General features: G+C 33.6%; 2 protein-coding genes across 5 annotated transcripts; one reads left to right on the top strand and one right to left on the bottom strand.

Moving 5' to 3' along the window:
* The first annotated feature begins 783 nt into the window (after positions 1-783).
* LOC107430357 (disease resistance protein Roq1) lies at positions 784-2,803 on the top strand. The gene is made up of 2 exons (XM_016041193.4): positions 784-1,410; positions 1,726-2,803. The coding sequence occupies exons 1-2, from the start codon at positions 914-916 to the stop codon at positions 2,525-2,527; spliced, it is 1,299 nt and encodes a 432-aa protein (XP_015896679.3). The 5' UTR covers positions 784-913; the 3' UTR covers positions 2,528-2,803.
* Positions 2,759-19,221, bottom strand: LOC107430356 (uncharacterized). Of its 4 annotated transcripts, XM_060817792.1 has the most exons (36): positions 18,844-19,221; positions 18,295-18,388; positions 17,793-17,887; positions 17,183-17,688; positions 16,848-17,058; positions 16,423-16,731; positions 16,074-16,227; positions 15,774-15,911; positions 15,303-15,384; positions 14,793-15,082; positions 14,562-14,675; positions 13,156-13,418; positions 12,550-12,798; positions 12,282-12,434; positions 11,565-11,702; positions 11,196-11,438; positions 10,941-11,068; positions 10,593-10,716; positions 10,251-10,412; positions 10,016-10,163; positions 9,826-9,926; positions 9,567-9,728; positions 8,466-8,513; positions 7,953-8,060; positions 7,462-7,536; positions 7,038-7,088; positions 6,443-6,586; positions 6,205-6,335; positions 5,839-5,926; positions 5,276-5,335; positions 4,966-5,209; positions 4,486-4,637; positions 4,291-4,361; positions 3,506-3,662; positions 3,271-3,327; positions 3,018-3,157 (listed from the first exon to the last, which is right to left on the bottom strand). In XM_060817792.1, exons 1-35 carry the CDS (start codon positions 19,018-19,020, stop codon positions 3,277-3,279), a joined length of 5,421 nt encoding a protein of 1,806 aa, XP_060673775.1. In that variant the 5' UTR covers positions 19,021-19,221; the 3' UTR covers positions 3,018-3,157; positions 3,271-3,276. The 4 variants fall into 4 exon arrangements, with proteins under 4 accessions (XP_015896678.3, XP_060673774.1, XP_060673776.1 ...); XM_016041192.4 differs by lacking the exon at positions 3,271-3,327 and having other exon boundaries at positions 2,759-3,157; XM_060817791.1 differs by lacking the exon at positions 3,271-3,327 and having other exon boundaries at positions 2,759-3,157; positions 16,848-17,052.
* Between the last annotated feature and the right edge of the window lie 83 nt (positions 19,222-19,304).

Raw genomic sequence — 19,304 nt, 5'->3', positions numbered from 1 at the left:
TAATTTTTCTATCAATATTTTATATTTCTGTTTTGAATTTCTTTAAAAATCAAAATTTAAAATTATTTTTGAAGTTTAAACAGGTTTAGATAAAACTCACTTTGTCCTCTTAGGATCTTTGTATATCATCTATTTCAGTTTTTTAAAAATTGACAAAATAAATTCTGATGAAAAATTCATTAGAACATCAAAGATTAATTGTATTTATTATTATTATTATTTTGTTTTTTTATAATAAGATTGTATATTTTGTTGCATTAACTTTTTATACTATTAATATGCATGCTTTCCAAGCCCAACGTCTTCTTTTTCTTTCCTTCTCATTTTTATCTTCTATCTGGCCCGAATGCCAGTAATATCTCTCTCTCTTTTTTTTTTTTTTTTTTTTTTTTGGTGTTGTTGGTAATATATCGTAATGTGCATCTCTTGTTACATGATGCGCGTCTTTCATTGTATAATTCCCCATCTAAGAATCAATAATCTAACAAATTTCTACCCAAAAAGAATAGAAAAAAAAATTATGTGGATATTATGTAATCGCAAGGTTTTTAAAGTTTTATATTCACAAAGTATGACAAATAGTTGACCCAAAAAAAAGAAAAAAGAAAAAAAAAAAGTATGACAGAGAGAATTTGAATGCATAAAAATTACTTTTTATTTACATGTGTGCCGATCGAGAGGAAAATACTATACGTTTCCAAGAAATTTCTTCTACGCGTATAAAATATTTTAATGCAAGTTGTCTTTCAAATTTGTTAAATTATTGTAGGATGACTTCTTGGACTTCCTCCAACAGCCAAGAAACCCAAAGAACCAAAAGTTGACATACATTTTTATATATAACAAGAGCCCTTTTTCCTTCACCCCCACCACTTCTCAAACACACAAAAATCAGTGAGTTCCAAAGGTTTCCATGGAGACAGAAAAATCTTTAACGTGTTCATCTTCATCTTCGTCACGAAAGTATGATGTTTTCCTCAGCCTCAGAGGTGAGGACATTGGCAAAAGTTTCGCAGACCATCTATACAAGGCTCTGAGTGACAAAGGAATTTATACCCTTGGAGACAATAACAAGCTTAAAACAGGAAATGATGTCTCACCGGAACTTCTGAAAGCGATTGAAGAATCAAGATTTGCAATAATAGTTTTTTCCGAGGGCTATGCAGCTTCAACTAGGTGTTTGATTGAACTAGCCAAGATCTTTGAATGCAAGAAAAAAAACTTGGGTTTTATTGTTCTTCCGGTTTTCTACCATGTCGAACCAACCCATGTAAGAAAACAAACAGGGGAGTTTGGAAAGGCATTTGCTATGCATGAAGCAGTTTCGCAAGATGATATAGAGAAGGTGAACAAATGGAGGAAGGCTTTGAAAGAAATAGCCAGTGTATCCGGATGGCACATCAAAGAAAGGTAAATTCTACTTTTGTTCTTCATTTAGCCAATTTCAACTTGCAAGTAAAATTTTAACATAATGGATATATGTATAATTAATAATAAAGATATGGAAAGGCTAATTTTTTGTTATTTGATTCATGACTAGTGGCAAAGTTCATTATTTTTAGGGGCTGAGCTTGAGGTTGAATTCCACACCACAAATTTCAAAAAAAAAAAAAAAAAAACAAAGAGTTTTGTTTTTCATTTTATATTGTTTCATGAATAATTTAATAGTTTGAAGGGTTTAATCTATCTTGCATAATAAAAGATGCATTATTTCTTATTTTCCAGGCATGAGACAGAAGATATTGGTGAAATTGTTAAAGTGGTTCTAAAAGACTTGAATATGACATTCTCTGTCAGTAACAATGATCTTGTTGGAATGACTTCTCGCATAGAGAAAATTTATTCACTATTGAAACTTAGCCAATTAGAGGATGTTCACACTGTTGGAATATGTGGTATGAAAGGGATTGGTAAAACCACTATTGCTGAAGAAGTTTTCAAAATGATTTATAGGAAATTTGAAGCTTTTGCTTTCATAGCTAACATAAGAGAGGAGTTTGAAAAAAATGATATAGTCCATTTACAAAAGCGTCTCTACAAGTTCTTATTGGATGAAGAACCGAACATACAAAATGCTGTAATGGGAAGAGATGAGTTAAGGAAAAGATTATGTTCTAGGAGGGTGCTTATCATTTTAGATGATGTTGATGATTTAGAACAAATCGAGCATTTGGTCGGAAGTGCTGAAGAACAACATGATTGGTTACATCTGGGGAGTAGGGTCATTGTGACAACTACAGATAAGGACTTACTGAAAACATATGGAGAGAACAACATATACGAGGTTGATAAACTAGATGATGAAGAAGCTCTTCAGCTATTTTCTCGGAAAGCCTTCAAGCAAGACCACCCTTTTGATAATTTTGTAAATCTGTCCAAGGACGTTGTAGAATATGCTAATGGCAATCCTAGAGCTCTTAAAGTTTTGAGTTCCTTCTTAGTAGGGAGAAATATGGATGAATGGTCAGACATGATAGATAAACTGAAGAAAAATCCTGACAAAGACATTCTTCGTATATTCAAGTAAGATTTTCATAGATTAGGTAGGATGTTCAGAAAGTACTATTATCGTTTTGTTTTCCTCGATTACGTGAGACTGTCAAGAAATCTAGCTCTTGAGACCTTTTATTCATTTTGTAAAAAGATCATATCTTTTTTTCTTTTTCTTTTTTTTCCTTTCTTTTTTACGGTGTGTGTGAGTGCTTTTGTGTGCGCGTGAGCTTGTGGGTTTTTTAGGTGATAGATTTTACTCATGTAAGAACTAAATAAAACAATTGATTAATCCATAACTAATATATCTCTATTACCATCTTCTATATTCCCCCAGTCCAACAATATAATATAAAAAAGATGTTTAATGTTACAACAGCCTGATTCTAAGATGATAAAACAGATGAACCATGAGGTTGCAGCCAGTTATAAAGTCTAAATTGCTGCTGAAATCTAGCTTCTGTAAAAGACCGTCCACCATGTTTTTTAATGAACGAATGGATTATTGTGATCTTTGTTGCCTAGTATACTCCCAGAGAGCAATGGCACCACTGACATGCACATTGAGAGATCTCACGACTCCCAATTGCGGAATCTCAATGCAAGCATCCAGAATATGTATAATATCCACCGGGACACCTTCCTTTTCACGTCCAAGAACGAGTACCTGACAATATGATAAAAAATGTGTTTCAAGTCGTAACAATGATTGAAATGGGATCCAGTGCTGATGCAATATAACCGAAAAACACAGCATTTGAGCAGGTGGGATAGTTTCACCAGAGATTAGTCTGACGGCAAAGTTAGGTCATAATCCCGAAGTTCGAATATATAATCCTGAGCATTTTTGTAATTTTTCTTATTTTGGTGAGTGCAGTAGTTCAAGAGGGTCTAACAAAAGAATTGAAAGATTTTATTTATCATAAAACAATAAGGACTAACTCTACCCTAAATACCGCTCAAACTCGGCATGTGTCGAAGTAAAATAATAAGCAAGTTTTATAAAGAAACTAACTGTCTTTTTGGGAAAGGTGTACTGATCAAGAGATACACTATTTGCCGTTTGCTCCAATCCCAAAATAGAGAAGCCTTCTTTCTTCTTTTTCTCCAGGTAAGCCTTCATGCTATTCACTGGGACTTCAATGATAGGAACCCACTTATCTGCTGTTACACTGGAAAAACAAAAACATTTACTGTTATTGATTTGATCTAGAGATGTTTAAATAAATCCAAATCAGAATTTTGCGAACAAGACAGATAGTTTTGGGATTCCTCCTATTTCAACTCTTATTTCCGCTTCTTAAAGGAATTTATACTTAATAATAAGCATTACAAAAGAATCTCAATTAGCTAAAAAAATTCTGGGCAAAAACCAGTTAAGATAATTTAAAAAACAAAAATAGTATTATATATTCTATTATTTGATTAAGTGGTTTATGAAAGTTTATTCAATGCTAAAACCCATTTCACGAAACATAATGATCCCAAAATCTTGTAACTTAGAGATGGGAAAATGTTTTATGTCTTCGTCACCAGCAGAAGGATAACACATCCTCCAGGAGCAAACAATACTTCAATAACTTGCCACAATTGATAAATCAAGAAGTTTTGACAGGCTTTCCACTTAAAATTTCAAAATTATTCAGTATCTTACATATCTATTATCACAATCTTGTCATCCAAAAGCAATTGGAGCAAACACTTAAGAATCAGAATCTCAGAGCAATGAAGATTAAGTGGAAGTATATCAAGAGGATACTGAATAGGAAAGTACAAATACATTGCAAATTAACATCGAACCTGATGAGTTGAAATTGTTTATCACGTAAAATGTTTACATCTGCAACTGCCAAACCTGCTGCCTTAAAAACCTGTTAGGAACGATGGAATAAGCAGAAAGTCAGCTGACTAATCCTGCCAAAGAACAAGATACAAGAAGTGCACCACCTAAAAAGGAAAAAGAAACTAGTACAAGTCATAGCCCTGACAACACACCTCACATGTCCGTGCCAATCCAGCAAGATTAGGTATTCGATCAAGCAGTGATGCTACAAGAATAAAATCTTGTCGACTGGCTCTTACTTTTTCCAAAGCCAGACTTCTAGATTGCAACATTTGATCAAGAAGCTGACCATCCTTTTCTATTTCTGCATTTCATGTGTATACCACATCAGCTTATAGCAGTACAAATCAAAATTCCATATAACAACCAAAAGTCAAAGGACAAAAAAAAAAAAAAAAAAAAAATGATGACATATATGAAAGAAGTAAGATCAACAGAACTACAGCAATAAAGTCTTATATCTGACAAAAATATCTTCCCCCATTTCTTTCCCTTTAATCTTTATCTTTATCTTTGAGGTGTTGAGACATTGAGCAATAACCAGTGCAAATTATGCAATCAACCACTGTCCTACTTCAGTTGCGATGGTACATTATTCACTAAATCTCTTACACGACATAATTTATACATACCCACAAGTTGCTTGTAATTTGCTTTCTGGCCTAAGAACAAACCAACTTCAGTGTCTTGTTTCTCGTGTTTAGAGAGAGTAAGCTTTTTCTGAAAATCTAACAAGACATCTCTGTCCTGCTGAGTTTGTGAATTTCCTTCGTTGGCATTAGGTGGGCATTTATGGTCTTCATTACTCCTTAAGCTGTCATTCTTGATGGTCACCAAATCCTTTGCCATTGAACTCCTAAGTTCTTCCCTCACATCCTGGGGCACAGAAATCTGAGAAACAAAACTTGCAGGAAAAGGTGAAGAAAATGAACAAGGGCTTACATTCAGAAAGGTGAGCACTTCCTCCATGAGGGATGTTGGCACACATTCAAACTCTAGTTCCTTTATTATGACAGAGAAAAAATTTAGTAAATAAAGAAGAAGATTAATTAGTAACAAGTTTAATTTACAGAGAGCAAATAAGAATTCTTATTTATTTGCAGAGTCAAAAACAGTTTTGGCATCTGCATGTTTGCTTGATGATTGGCATGTTTCAGGGAATTAGGCAATATACTTCATTTTTAAAATATGTAACAAACATTTGAAATTGACGTAGACATGATTAAAGCAGTCATATAAAAGAACTTGATGAATGTCAAGTGAAAAAGAAAAATATCTTGTTGTATTAGGAAAATACTGTTCTTTATCATAATCCTGTATGAAATGATGCTTCAAATCTAAATTTTTCTTCCTAAAAGAATAGCATTATAAAATTATCAACGCTGCAAAAACAATTCTTATGAAGAATAAGAAGGCCATAAGCCCATATGAGAAACCCACAATACTAAAACTAGAGTCAAAGCAAATAAAGTAAAACTTGCTAAACTTCAATTAATGTCTACGACCTCAACCCGATTGATGAAGATTCCAGCAGGGGTAACCGAGCTAGTAGGATTGTAGGCATCAAGAAATCCTTCCATCGATGCTCGCAAGCTTAAAAAAAAAAAAAAAAAAAAAAAAAAAAAAAAAAAGGAAGCATACTAATATGTTAAATATATTTATAAATCATATGTAAAACTGAAGGCCTGAAATATTTCAATAAATGATTTTGTTCGACCGAAGGTACTTGAACTAAATCACCTTCACATGTGCTTTAGCTTGAGGGCCTTTTTTACCAATTGGTGTTAAACATATTTCTTCTTTTTAATATGAATAATTAATATGCAAAGCTGCAAACAAATTTTTAAAAGAATCTGAATCCAATTTCCTACCGTGTACAGTCGGAGTTCTTCACCAGGTATGCTTTCAGATCCTCAAAGCACCTCTTCTCTAAAGACTTGGTTGCAGAGGTTGTAACATCTAATCGCGGAAATAATTTGAAAAGAACTTGGTATACCAGTAACTGCATAAATAGTTAATTTGCCAATTATTAACTATATCATAATAGAATATAAATATGTATAAAAAGAGAAAACAGCAGGAGCATCAGCTTAAGTTTAATGAAAAAACCTGGGTAAAACCACGTAAGCTGTGGTGATGCGAGGTTAATAATGGAACTATTGGAGGAAGTAATTCATCTAAATGGCTAGATTGAACTGCTTTCGATGCATGCAGGATGATGTTAGCTGCTATAAATACATAAGAAGAGAGTGCCTGCAATCATTGTATACTATCCCAGTGAGTCTGAATAGGTATCATTTCTAAAAGCAGTGCAGCAAGATAAAACAAAATAAAAATAAACACGATTGTAGCCTATACAAATGATTTTAAATTTTACAAGTTAAACTCAAGTGTGAAATTTCATTGGACATTGGACAAGTTGAGCTTGAAGGAATTTGAATTCACCTTGAACTCCCTCAAGTGTCGTTCCATAGGCTATTAGTCCAGCCTTTTTTACATGAAATAAAGGCAATTTGTATTTTCACGGCAAAAAGTGCTAGATCTATTTTTTTTCTTGTTTTTATTGAAAAATGCTAAATCCCATTAAAGCACCACCAAAAGTTATAGTTATCTTAACCATTTCTCAACAACATAAGATCACCAGTTAATTGTAACAACCAGAATTGTAGCAAAGAGGGAAAATTGACATCAAAACAGTACGTACCTGTGGCCTCATGTCATAATCTCGTAATATAGGAACTAATTGCTCCCCAACCTGTTATTCCAACAATATGTAAGAATTAACAAGGGGTTTTCAACTTGTAAAATCAACAGTATAACTGTTTAATAACTAAGAAAAAGATGATAACTTGGCCTGTAAAAAATCCAATTCATAAATCACAGATGGAAAATATTGAGATTCCAGCAGGTATAAAAGTGTCCATCAGCAAGTAAGCCATTTGAGACATTGCTTAGAAAAAAAAGGTTTGAGGATCATATTGAGACACAACTCCCAAGTATAATAAGCTAATTCAAGTAAGCCCTAAACTACAGAGAAGCCATCATCAGCCAAATAATATTTGTATTAATCAACACCAAACTTCAAGTAGGCTCTATCTGCACCCTGAAACCAATAAAAAATGGCTCACCAGAGATGGAAACTTCAAGTATACATTAATTGCAAAGGTCTCCAGATATTGCCTTACTGATGGTAAGTTGTTTCTCTGCAATAAAATAGAAAGCAAATAGTTAAGCATCCCATTCTGGGTAATCTGTTAGTCAGCTAAGCTCATTTAAAACCCTTATTTTTTTGGTGAAAATTTTTTAGTTAGATTATCATTGCAAATCAAAAATATCAATTTGCAAAAATATTTTCCATTAATGCATCGATCTTACATACAAAAATATTTGCAAAACTAAACTCAAGCGAATGGAAAGACATGGACTCGATGCATAGACATATGGAGGTGCAAGGAAGCAGAATCTAAGTACAGAAATAATACATCACTAGAAAATGAATCATGCCTCCACAAAAAGAAAAGGAAAAAAAAGAAAAAAAAAAAAAAGAGCAAATATAAAAATTAGGATTTGGTAGTTCAAAACTGTGGCAGAATGAGCAACTAATAAAACATTTACTCACAGAGAGGGATATATGCAAGTGATGTGTGACTTGGCCAACAATATCTTGACATACAAAATGTGACAAAACACATATCATTTGCCAGGCACGTATCTTCCGCCTATGGATCTGTTAGAAAGAGTACAGATAAGTAATTAAAAATAAAAAAAATAAAAAATAAAAAAAAGAAGAAGAAGAAGCATATGAATGGCATACCATTGATTGGTATAATGGCGACCATTTGACTATTAGAAGCATTACAATGTATAGATTCTTGTGACAAAATACAATGTTAGGTTGCAGTCACTTCCATACATTTTAAAAATAAAATCATTTATTTCTGTGGACAAGACTTCCTTCAAGTCTGCTGTCCATATCATTTCCAAAGATTACACACAATTTTTTTATTTTTTACTTTTTTTTCCGAATGGTTATTTGTTAAGTTAATCCTCTCATAATTTCTAATAAATTATCCAATTCTCAAAAGATGAAAGATTAACAGATAAAAATATTAATGTAGAAAAAGATACTTACTGCACTGTACTTCTTATACAACTCCTTTGCAAGATCCTTGTCACTTACCTACATTAGCAAGTGTGAATCACAAAGAGACTTCAAGACAACATTATTAAGATTAACAGAACAATTTAAACAATAGTAAATATCCCAAGATCATGTCTAGTCACTAGTGAGACCATGAAGAATGCACAATGACAAAATCATGAAAAGTTGATAAACAATAGAAATTTGATCAGCAACTCAGAAGGTACTATGAGATGAGATAATTTTCTAATTGATTACTTAATTCAACTTCAGGATCTGTGCAAGAATTTTAATCCTCATATGCAAAGTTTTAAAAATCTTAAAACTGTACTTGAGGCATTTGGCCAAATTGAGGTGCGGAAGCTTCAAGGCAGAATGAGGGATATGTCTGAATTTATTTTATTTTATGTTTAAAAAAAAAAAATATTCTTGAATAGCTATGAGTTATTGATAAAGTAATATGTTCATAGAAATAAAATGAATTACTTGTCAATTTTATCTATTCCTTGTTTAGTCGATTCTCTATTGAGTCTTTTATAGTTCATTAAATTTAATTTTTCTTCTCTTTGTAGACTTCCATAGTCCTTTTAATCAAATAGTCTTCGACACCATCATCACTGCACAATGAAAAATAAATAAAAAAATAATTAGCAACAGAAATAGAAAATAGATTTGAACAAAACAGAATGGGGAAAAAAAAAAAAGAGATGAAGTAATAAAAATGAGGTTAAAGATTAACGGTGCAAGAATAAGTCAGTTTAATTAAATAAAGTAAAACATATAAATTAATCAGAAAAAAAAAATTGAAACAACTTTTTTTCTGAGTAGAAAATAAACCACATGTGAATGGAAATAAAAGTAAACATATATACATAGTTATATGTAGCCTGCTAACCTTTTTTCGACCAACAGCAACTCATGGAATGCAGTATCTTCCTCCTCTCTCTAATATCTACTCTTCTTTACTCAAAAACCAGTTTCTACAGCAAAAGTCTCCTGAGCAGCAGCTCATTCTCGCTTCATCTCAATTTCCCTCTTTTTAATAACAAACTTGTTTTTATTATTACTTTCCTTATTATAAAATATAATTACCACTGCATCAAGAAGCCCAAGGAGAAACAATTTTCCCACTTCCAAAGCAGCATGACAATCTTCATCTTCATTTGTTGATCCCACCATATCAGCCAAATCAGCTAGCTTGTAAAAAAGAACAGCAACTGACACACGAGCATACAATTCCGTGTTGATAAATGCCTGGTCAAAAATTAGCCAAAATTAAAAATAGAGTTTCAAATATCGGAAGAGCAAAGAAAAACATCAAGAACATATAAGGCAGAAATAATGCTTTTACTTCAGTTAGTTCAGCATCAGGACTTGTTTCCAGTGATGATATTTCAATCTTTGTATCATGACTATCAGCTAATTCAGCTTCAAAATCCTCATCAAATGCAACTGGGAAAAATAAAACCCTCATCTATAATTAGTTAAGAAAAAAAAAAAAAGCCAAGTCGAGTGTAACAAAAATAAAGAAGATTACACACCAGAACCATATAGTGATAGGAGTTTCAGCTCCTTAATGTAGTACTTTATAACCCTAGGATTTGATAGCCACAGCCCTGACAAGTGTAATGCTGCTAGACGAATTGTACGAGGACTCTTCGTGCCTTCTTCAACAACTTTTTCAACAAACTGTCCAAAAACAATTTCTATTGGTAATCAGCAGAGGACAGACAAATAAATAGTGTATATATATAGAGTGAGAGAGAGATTACAGACCCACTTAAGAGGCCCAGCTGCATTATCAGCCATATGCATATGCTCATTGCTAAAGAGGGAAGAATGCAGAACAGAAGACAAAAGGGCAGCAATTGGAGCAATCTTCCGCTTGTTGCAGCTCATATGCATTATCCATGAAGAACGGACCAAATGCCACATCATCTGAATTACAATCAACAGTCAAAATGATATGTGATTGTTTCAACAACTCATAAACAGGAATAAAGTATATAAACGAGGTCAAACAATTTACTTCCTCTCCTCTTCATCTTCTCTTTGGGAGGTGAGAGAAAAGCAACTACTTTTGTTAATACTGGGAAATATTGGAGTTGGGAAACGAACCTGAACGTCCACCCCATTGCATGCTGAGAATACAGAACTTAATTTTCCTTCAGCAAATAGGCTCAAAGTTAACCTGACTGATCTTAGCATCGCTAATACAGAACCTTCCCCGGCATTCTCAAGGCTGCATTTTAACATGGAATTTTCCAAGTCAATAAAAGAATTCAGTGAGGCCTCCCTTTTCCAACCACCATCCTCACTTTTCCCAGCCCCAAAAGAGAGAGAGAGAGAGAGAGAGAGAGAGAGAGAAAAAAAAAAAAAAAAAAAAGGAAAAGAAGAAGAAGAGAGAACTAACAACATACAAATATCTTATGAGTGCATTACAAAAAAGCTCACCCTCTTTCTTACCTCTCAACAAGATCACTGAAAATCTCCTTAAGAGCAGCATTTGAGAAGAAAGAGTTATTGACCTCTAGGTGAAGGCCGTTTTTCCTAGCATAGCTAGGAATTGACAACAGAGATTCTAGGCATAGCCACTGGTTGAACCATATAAACCAGTTAATCTTTTTTTATGAACTACTTCACCATTATTATCCATGGAATTATTATTATTATTAAAAAATAGATATAGGAAAACTAATAAAGTTGACATAGATCAGTAACCTTCCAATTCATTAGAACTGCTCGCCGTGTTCGTACCAAAACTCCAACTGCAAGAAGATTATTGATATTCTGAAGAAAAGAAAGAACCAAGGAATCTAACAGAGGTTTGCCTTCAGCATCCGATGGCGATAAGTTGTCATTTTCTCTGATGCAAGCAATACTATGGGGAGAAAACACAGATGCTAGTGCTCTGACAACAGGAGTTAATGCTTCATAAGCTGCAAGACAGATTTCTGCACCAGTCTGTTTTGGAGCATACATCACCCAATGAAATTAACTCGTCCAAACTAGAATAATCTTTAAGTGTAAAATTTATTATGGCATAAATATTCAATTACTTTACACTGGAAAATCTAAACAACTTGATACCTCTGAATCACAAACTGGAGATGAAATAGTCTTCCAGTAGAATTTCCAAAAGAAGCTGAAAGCAAAATTCAGTGAACAATAACTTCGAAACTGTGCACACCATGATGATATTAGTGCAACAGCCTTCATGGAGGTTATCTGTTAATTTGTACAGAAAGTTGACAAGAAAAGTTACCAAATCTTGTAAAAATGTATGAAGTATCCTGACTCTGGAAACACTCGGCATGTTTATTTTGTATTTTACTGCAGACAGAGCACCATAAAGATGACTCAAAGTGTATATTTGACATTAAACTAAAAAGTTCAATTATCACAGAGTTACTAACATACAATTTGTTAAAGCACAAAAAATGGAAGAAAAGTTATTACTATTAAATAAATATTCAAAAAAAGATCTATGAATTGAAAAATGCGATGTGATAAGTTAAGTTTCTACTGGTTAAAGCATTAAATATAAGATGATAAATGTGAATAAAACTAGGTCATACTCAAGCTCAGCCAGGCTTTGGAATGGTCTAGCTGTAGAATTGAACTGATAAACTTAAAAAATAAAAATGCATTAAAAAGAAAATAGAGAATTATTAATGCATGTGTATGTCCATGTATGACTTCGTAACCTTTGCTTAAAGCAGGATAAAGTAAAAAAACCAAACAAAGATGATCAAAGGGAGAAAAAATAAATAAAAATAAAAATAACTAAGCTCCATAGAATCATACAGCTTGCAAAACAACAGTTGTTGTAGAAGATGACAATCTGCGTTGACTAGGGCCTCCAAGTTTTCCTTTCACAGAACTAGGGAGGGAATCCTCCATGTTTGCCCTGAAAGAGAATATTGAACAAGACAAGTTTGCAAATGCGACCAGCTCCTCCTAAAAACCAGAGAAAATGACTACAACATCACATGTCCATCAGTAGCAAGTTGAACATGAAGCATATTTTACATTAGAAAACAAACATAAGTTTGATCCATTTAGTTCCTAATACCATTATAGAGAGAAAAACATCGGTGAACTTCTGATATAAAACCATAGAATCTGGATAACTTGGGCGATCCATTGTTTCAAGCAAGCTAAATTCTGATCTGGTTCTAAATTTGATACCATGTTCAGTAGTTCGTTCTTGCACTATCTGAAGCTCCAGAACCAAGCTTGTGGCCAAGATAAGAAATTTAACTGGTGTCAACTCCAATGTTTTATTTTGATTGCAGATATTAGTACCATGGTTTTGAATGAACTGAACAAAATCCATATCAACCAAGTGTCAGAACCTTTTATGGAGGGGATGAAAAAAGACAATACTACTCATAATAACTAAATAGAAGAAAACAGATTTACCAACAACAGAACAACAATGAATGCAGATAATTATATTACTTTATTTGGCATCATTGTTGATATTAAATTTTTAAACCTAAAAAGGGAAATGAATCAAAGACCATTAATTTCATCACCAATTGATATGCTATTAAACAAACTAAGGGATTTTGAGAAAAGAGAGATCTTTACTGCCACAAAGACTGTAAGACTTATAAAGGACATATAGAGCAGGCAGTCATAATGAACAGAGAGCAAAAGAAAGGTGAAGGCACACCGTTAATATAGGCATCAAATGACTTTCCTCCCTGATAGCAAGAAAAAGCACTCTTGCCCATCTTTTAGCTTCAACCTCCCATGCATTCAGGTCTTCATCATTACAAGTCGCTGAGGCATTATCAATATAATGAGAACTTGTAAACCTACTGGGGAAGTTGTAAAGACTACTCAGGAGCTCCATCTTGGTACTGGAACAATTGACAGTACAGTGCTTCTTTCCACAACCCAAAAGCCATTGCTGTACTTTTCCTCTTAAGGAACCTAGAATTGATTGACAAAATTTTGCTTCTTAGTGACTTCCAAAGTAATTTGCACATAAAGGAATCAACAGCTGAAGAAGCTTAAATTTCAAGTGATCAAACAAATATCATGAGAGGTCGCCCTTCTAAATTTCAAAAACAAAAAAGTATTCTTTTGACAAATTACTTTTCTAGAATGTATATACAATATTAGAAGTACTATTTCACTTATCAAAAAAACGTACATGCCCAGTTTCATTGAATCATTAAAAGTACAATATGCATAATTTCACCACAATTGTTTCAAACTAAAATATTCTTTACACTGCAATAGGATATAAAGTAGACCTTTCAATTCACCTAGTCATACCCTTGAAAATGGCACATCAAATTTGTAAGAATATGGCCAATAAACAGTCTTAAATTGGAAAATCTTAGAAATTAGTAACATCTAGTACTTGGAGCAAGTACCTGTATCAATATGCATACACTGGTCCATGCAAAACAAGGTAACGGTAGACCATCACCCCCATTTGTAGAGGGTAATACCGACTAAAGTTAAGTCTACAGATGACATGGCTCTAAGCATGACCAATATATATAACAAACCTCAAGAAGTTTAATCAAAAACTTCTTGGGCTGTGTGAAGTGATGATTGTACATTTTTCAGCCAAACACACTCTTCTTAGCTATTTAACATTCTCTTTCAGTCTAGCATTTACATAATTAGGTTTATGACTAGTATTTCCATAAATATAATGTTGGAAGATTCTGTACATATGTGTTTGATTATGTGTTTTTTTTTTTTTTTTTTTAGGTAGTTATGAGCTGTACAGATATTTAGGAATCAATTTTATTTTATTTTATTTATATTTAGAATTAAGGGGATTTATTACCTATTATGTATCCTAGAAAAGGTTATAAAACCTAATGTACAGAAGCATAAAAAAATATCCCATTATTCACATTCTTCTGTTTCTACTTTATATATAATAAAATTGGCTTTTATTTCCTCTTCCTCACAATTATCTTTACGGTTCATATAGATATATGCAAAAGAGTATCCTCATAATTCAAACAAGCAAAAGCACATAAGCAGTGCAACAATAACTAGAGAGATGAGGAAGCTGAACATCAGAAACTGCCAAAAAGACTTCAAACTTACCACCATAATCAGTAAATTCCCGTGGAAATGACGAAATGAAGTGCAAAAGTATCTCAAGAGGTACATTATAAGTACACACCACTGAAGCACCAGTTTCCAAGACTTTTTCACAAACTGGAGTCATTAAGAAGATACCCAGTCAGTTATACTCTGGCCTCTTAGCCCCTGCACGTGAATATTAAAGCTTAAAAGAGAAAACACGATAACCTAACCAATTTAGTGATTAGAGACCTCGAAGACGATAGTTAGGATTGAAATGTTGTTTGCTGCTCTCAATTATAAATCTCAAAGAATCAATTAAAAGGATTTTGCCATTTTGGGGAGAACTTTCTGACTCAAATTCCTCTTGCACGATGTCAGGAAATATATGTCCACCCAATTCTGCTTCATGGTCATCAGTATCTGTTCTAACTCTAGAGGCAGCAGAAGCTATGCATTCAACAAGGCCAATCAACCCAGCTCTACTGAAAGATAGCTGCTTGGCAGCAGATGCTAAATTGCTCAAAAAAGCAACCCTCCTCCTGTAACCATTTAGAATGAATAACATATATCACCCACTTCCTAGCCAACATACCAATTTTGAAGTAAATAAATTCCTAGTAAGTAAAAGCATTTTATTTAGCACTATGTTAAGAAGGCGCATACATACCAAGTACTTGTCACTATACATCAGTCAAATTAATATGTAAGTGGTTGTAGAGAAATACATATTTGGATCAAGCACAAGATATAACAACATACCTTGCATTCAGACAAATAGCATATTGGTGTAAGAACTGAGCTGCCCCTTCAATTGTCTTAGATGAATATATTCCTTTTACACCTGTAAGAGAAACAGCAAAATGACAAGTAAATGGAATCAGAGATCCTAAATATTTTTGCTTGCAACATTGGCAGAGTCAAGAAGAAGCATTAATCCAACTAATTTAAAGAATAAATAATCAACGGGTACTGATACTCAAGATAATAAAAGTTCACCAACATGATAAATACAATTATAAGCTTGCAAGAAAATTAAATATGTAGTACCAATTTAAACTAAATAAAGTTACAATGCTTATTGCAATAAAGCTCTGTTAAATCAATGAAATAGCCAATTTCCATTCCCTGCAATAGAGTATTTCATAGTTTTGGTAATGGATATAATATATTAGCAGGAGATCAAGAATTCTTGAACATTGAACTTGTCGAAGAAAAATTTAAAATACCAACCAAATTCTTTGTGGTGCACGGGATCATTCAACCCTTGCAAAAAAGAACCGAGGATAAATGTTTCGGGCACTAAGTTTACAGATTCTCCATAATCCTGCCACTTGATGCCCAAAAATGCCTCCATTATCAAGCACCTAACTGCATTTTGCACCCCAAAAAAAAAAAAAAAAAAAAAAAGAGGAGAAATTACATCCAAAGTACTAATTATCCTATAAAACACAAAAATAAATTGTTCATAGTAAACTTCCCAATAAATTTGCCAAGATAATAAGACTTGATGAATCCAAAAGTCACAATTACCTTGTGGATTATCATGATGGAAACCCCTCTCCCACAAAATTGCTAACCAATTAAAGATTTCACCTTTACTTTCACTGTGTTTTTCATGTTCTGCCCCGATGAGAGAGCTCGCAAAATCATCATAAGAGGTAAAAGACTGAAGCAACAAGGATACCTACAAGAAAACAATTATAAAATTTTCGGAGGCTTAGTTCAAATTTCCAAGAGACTCTAACCTAATCAATAAGATACCTTCTTACTTCTCTTGCAAAGACTAAGTATGGGTGCAGCATTATGTTTAGCCAGGTACAAAATCTTACCTTCATTACAAATTTAAGATAAATTACATGCAAGCATTAACAGGACAAACCTGATTATTCCATGCTGCTTCAACCAAGTGAGTACCATACTCTTCAAGCATCTCATATAGTAATACAAATGCTTCCCATTTCTGCTGGTTGTTACAATTTGACTCAATGGAATTGCAAATTCTCCCTACACCCAATGACTTGGCTTCCTTTTCAGCCCAGAGTTCCCTTTTCGTCATGCCATGAGGTACTGAACATTTTTCATATGATGTAGTCTCTGAAACCAAAGTGGATTGGCCACCTTCTGTGATACATAGCGCTGTCTTTAATATATGCAATGACTGTTTTCTCACTAATCCCTCCTTATCAACCTGATCAGTAAAACAAAAATCAAAAAGAAGAGATGCCATTATGATTCTAACTGCTACATATACTAACAATGTACTGTAATTTAACAAGGTATGGTAAAGAGATAGTGTTCAAATACCAAGCCTCTTTTAATTACATCCCAAAATTCCTTTTGGGTTCTTATATCAAATCCTTCCACTTCATGACCCATATCAACATCTCCACAATCTTCTGAACAAGGCAAGACAGACAAGTACAGAGACAGTATGCTATAGGCATCTCTTCTCTCCAAAGGACCAAGAGAAAAAAGTGTTCTACAGCAGTTCCAAATTTTCAGAAAGAAACTGTTCCTGGAAGCCAATCAGATATAGTAAGTATGACAGAAAATAAACAAGAAATTGGGTATAATCCATGATTTTCAAAAAACTATAATACAGTAAGAGTAATGTGATTGGAAGAAGCTGCAGATCCTACCTTGAAAACAGACATATCTTCCCATGAATTACGATTTCAAATGAACTGTAAGAAACAAATGCTTTGAAAATGATTGGCAAAAGAAAGCCAACTGCACAGGAGCGATGTTCCAAACTTTGCAACAACATCCGTTCAGCCATATTACAAAGACGCCAAATCAAGTTACCAGCAAAATTATGACCCTCAAAACTCCCATTTGCAACCACTGATTTTAAGATTGGAGCTATTTGCTTGTTTGAAAGGGCTGCCTCAAGCATTACACTTAGAATGTGGCATGAAACTGGCAATGAAAGTGATGAAGATGCAGAAAGAAAGCGTTCTTTATAGGTGCTTAAATCATTGACTAGGTTATTAGAGTCCACATCCCATTTTAAGATATCTGATTCTTCATTTTGAAGCATACCCAAAGAATGACTAACTGATCTTAGTAAAACTGGCACCACGTTTGCCTCAACAACTGCCCATGTGTTTGCCTTAACCACAACATCAATGAATAATTCTGCAACCTAATGACCATTGTCCAATACCAACAACAGTATACACAGAAAGCAAAATATTAGAGACAGAGAACATCAGAAATATGACAACAGCCAAGATGTTAGTACACTACCTGGTTAAGCAATTCATAATTGAACAAATGCACCATTTTCATTAATGGAAGAAAACTTCTCCGGATAAATAATTCCAAAGCATCATCTTTAAATCCTGAAAATTCAACTCCATATGGACAGCATGTTATAGGCTAACACTTCTATAGGCTTAAAAGTTACCAATGCAAATCCTCTCATGAGATCTACCCACTTCTAGCAAATTTCTTTTTTAAATCAAAAAATAATAATAATGATAATATATAAATCACAATAATATTGTGATAACCATGATACAATGAGAGAAATAAGTACAAATTTAACAAAGATCTATAGCAAGCTACCGGAAACCATTAAAAATCAACATTGGGAATATGGTTTATAAGCTCCTGGAGATAAATTATTTTCCAACAACTGCGTGATTTTCTATTGTCAGACATCACCAAGCAGAAAATTACACTATGACAACTTGTTAGCAATAAAGGAAAACACATTTCTGAGACTGGACTTTGGAACATTACTCACCAATTTTCTTTAGAAGGTGACAAAGTGCTCCAATTAAAGAAACCACGTAGCTACACTGATCAGAATCCAATTTTTCCTCCTTTTGGTTTAAATCCTGTCAAAACCCAGATAAAATTTAGCTTAAAAACCAACCAGCCTATAATTTTGGTTTTTTGGCTTGAAAAGTAGTTAGTCATCTTTTAGACGTCCCCTGGTTGAACCAAATGCTTCTAGAATGAAACGGCAATTTTGTATCCAAGCAGTCCTTTTAAGGACCATCAACCACAATACGTTTAGTTGAAAAGAAACCCAGAATAGATGAACTTTTAGAACCCAAGCTTAAATTTCATTCAATGTTCTTATTAACTAAAACCCACCTCAACAACTAAACAAAATAACCATTCCAAAAGCTGTGTGCTATTGAAAGTACAAATACCATTAGTCCCTTCATATTGGAAAAATGCCTTTATTCTATTTAAATTCCATTTTCACAGCAACCAAAAAGGGTAACACTGACATACACCAAATACAGGCTTTATACCAACCGGTTACTTGATCAATCATTGATACCTGAATGAGGGTAGGAAAAGTATCAAGCAGTGAAGTGAAAAGGGTCAACGGAGATAAACCAGTAGAAGCCAAGACACAATCCAGAACCGCCGGAACAGCAACCAAAGGTACTTGCCCAAAGCTCTTAGACAGAGAAGTGATGAGAGAGGACAAAGAAGCGTTCTCGTTTGTAGCCATATGTTCTTCTTTCAAATGGAAGGAGAGAGAGTCACTGTCTTCCTCTGTGTCTACAGTTTAAGGTTAATCTTCAAACGAAAAGTTGAAAATATTCAATTCAAACGGCTCTAAATCAAAAACCAGGCTTGATAAACCCTTGGCAATGGTTCCGAATCATAAACCACCCTTTGAAGTGATTTTGCAAAAGCAACCCTCTCAATTGTTCGATAATTATTCTTGTGCCCTTCTATTGTTGTAATTTATTTAAGGTACCCAGATTCAATCCTATCCAAGCCAACAATATA

The sequence above is a fragment of the Ziziphus jujuba genome, chromosome 6 (genome assembly GCF_031755915.1).
Source record: "Ziziphus jujuba cultivar Dongzao chromosome 6, ASM3175591v1".
NCBI classification, from domain to species: domain Eukaryota; kingdom Viridiplantae; phylum Streptophyta; class Magnoliopsida; order Rosales; family Rhamnaceae; genus Ziziphus; species Ziziphus jujuba.
This window is presented reverse-complemented; position numbering and strand designations above follow the sequence as displayed.

Coding starts and splice junctions, on each gene's coding strand:
- LOC107430357 (XM_016041193.4), top strand. CDS start 914: ATGGAGACAGAAAAATCTTTAACGTGTTCATCTTCATCTTCGTCACGA. Junction 1,411..1,725: donor GGATGGCACATCAAAGAAAG/GTAAATTCTACT, acceptor CTTATTTTCCAG/GCATGAGACAGAAGATATTG.
- LOC107430356 (XM_016041192.4), bottom strand. CDS start 19,020: ATGGCTACAAACGAGAACGCTTCTTTGTCCTCTCTCATCACTTCTCTG. Junction 18,389..18,843: donor CTTTTCCTACCCTCATTCAG/GTATCAATGATT, acceptor GGGTTTTGACAG/GATTTAAACCAAAAGGAGGA. Junction 14,676..14,792: donor TCCTAACTATCGTCTTCGAG/GTCTCTAATCAC, acceptor TAATGACTCCAG/TTTGTGAAAAAGTCTTGGAA.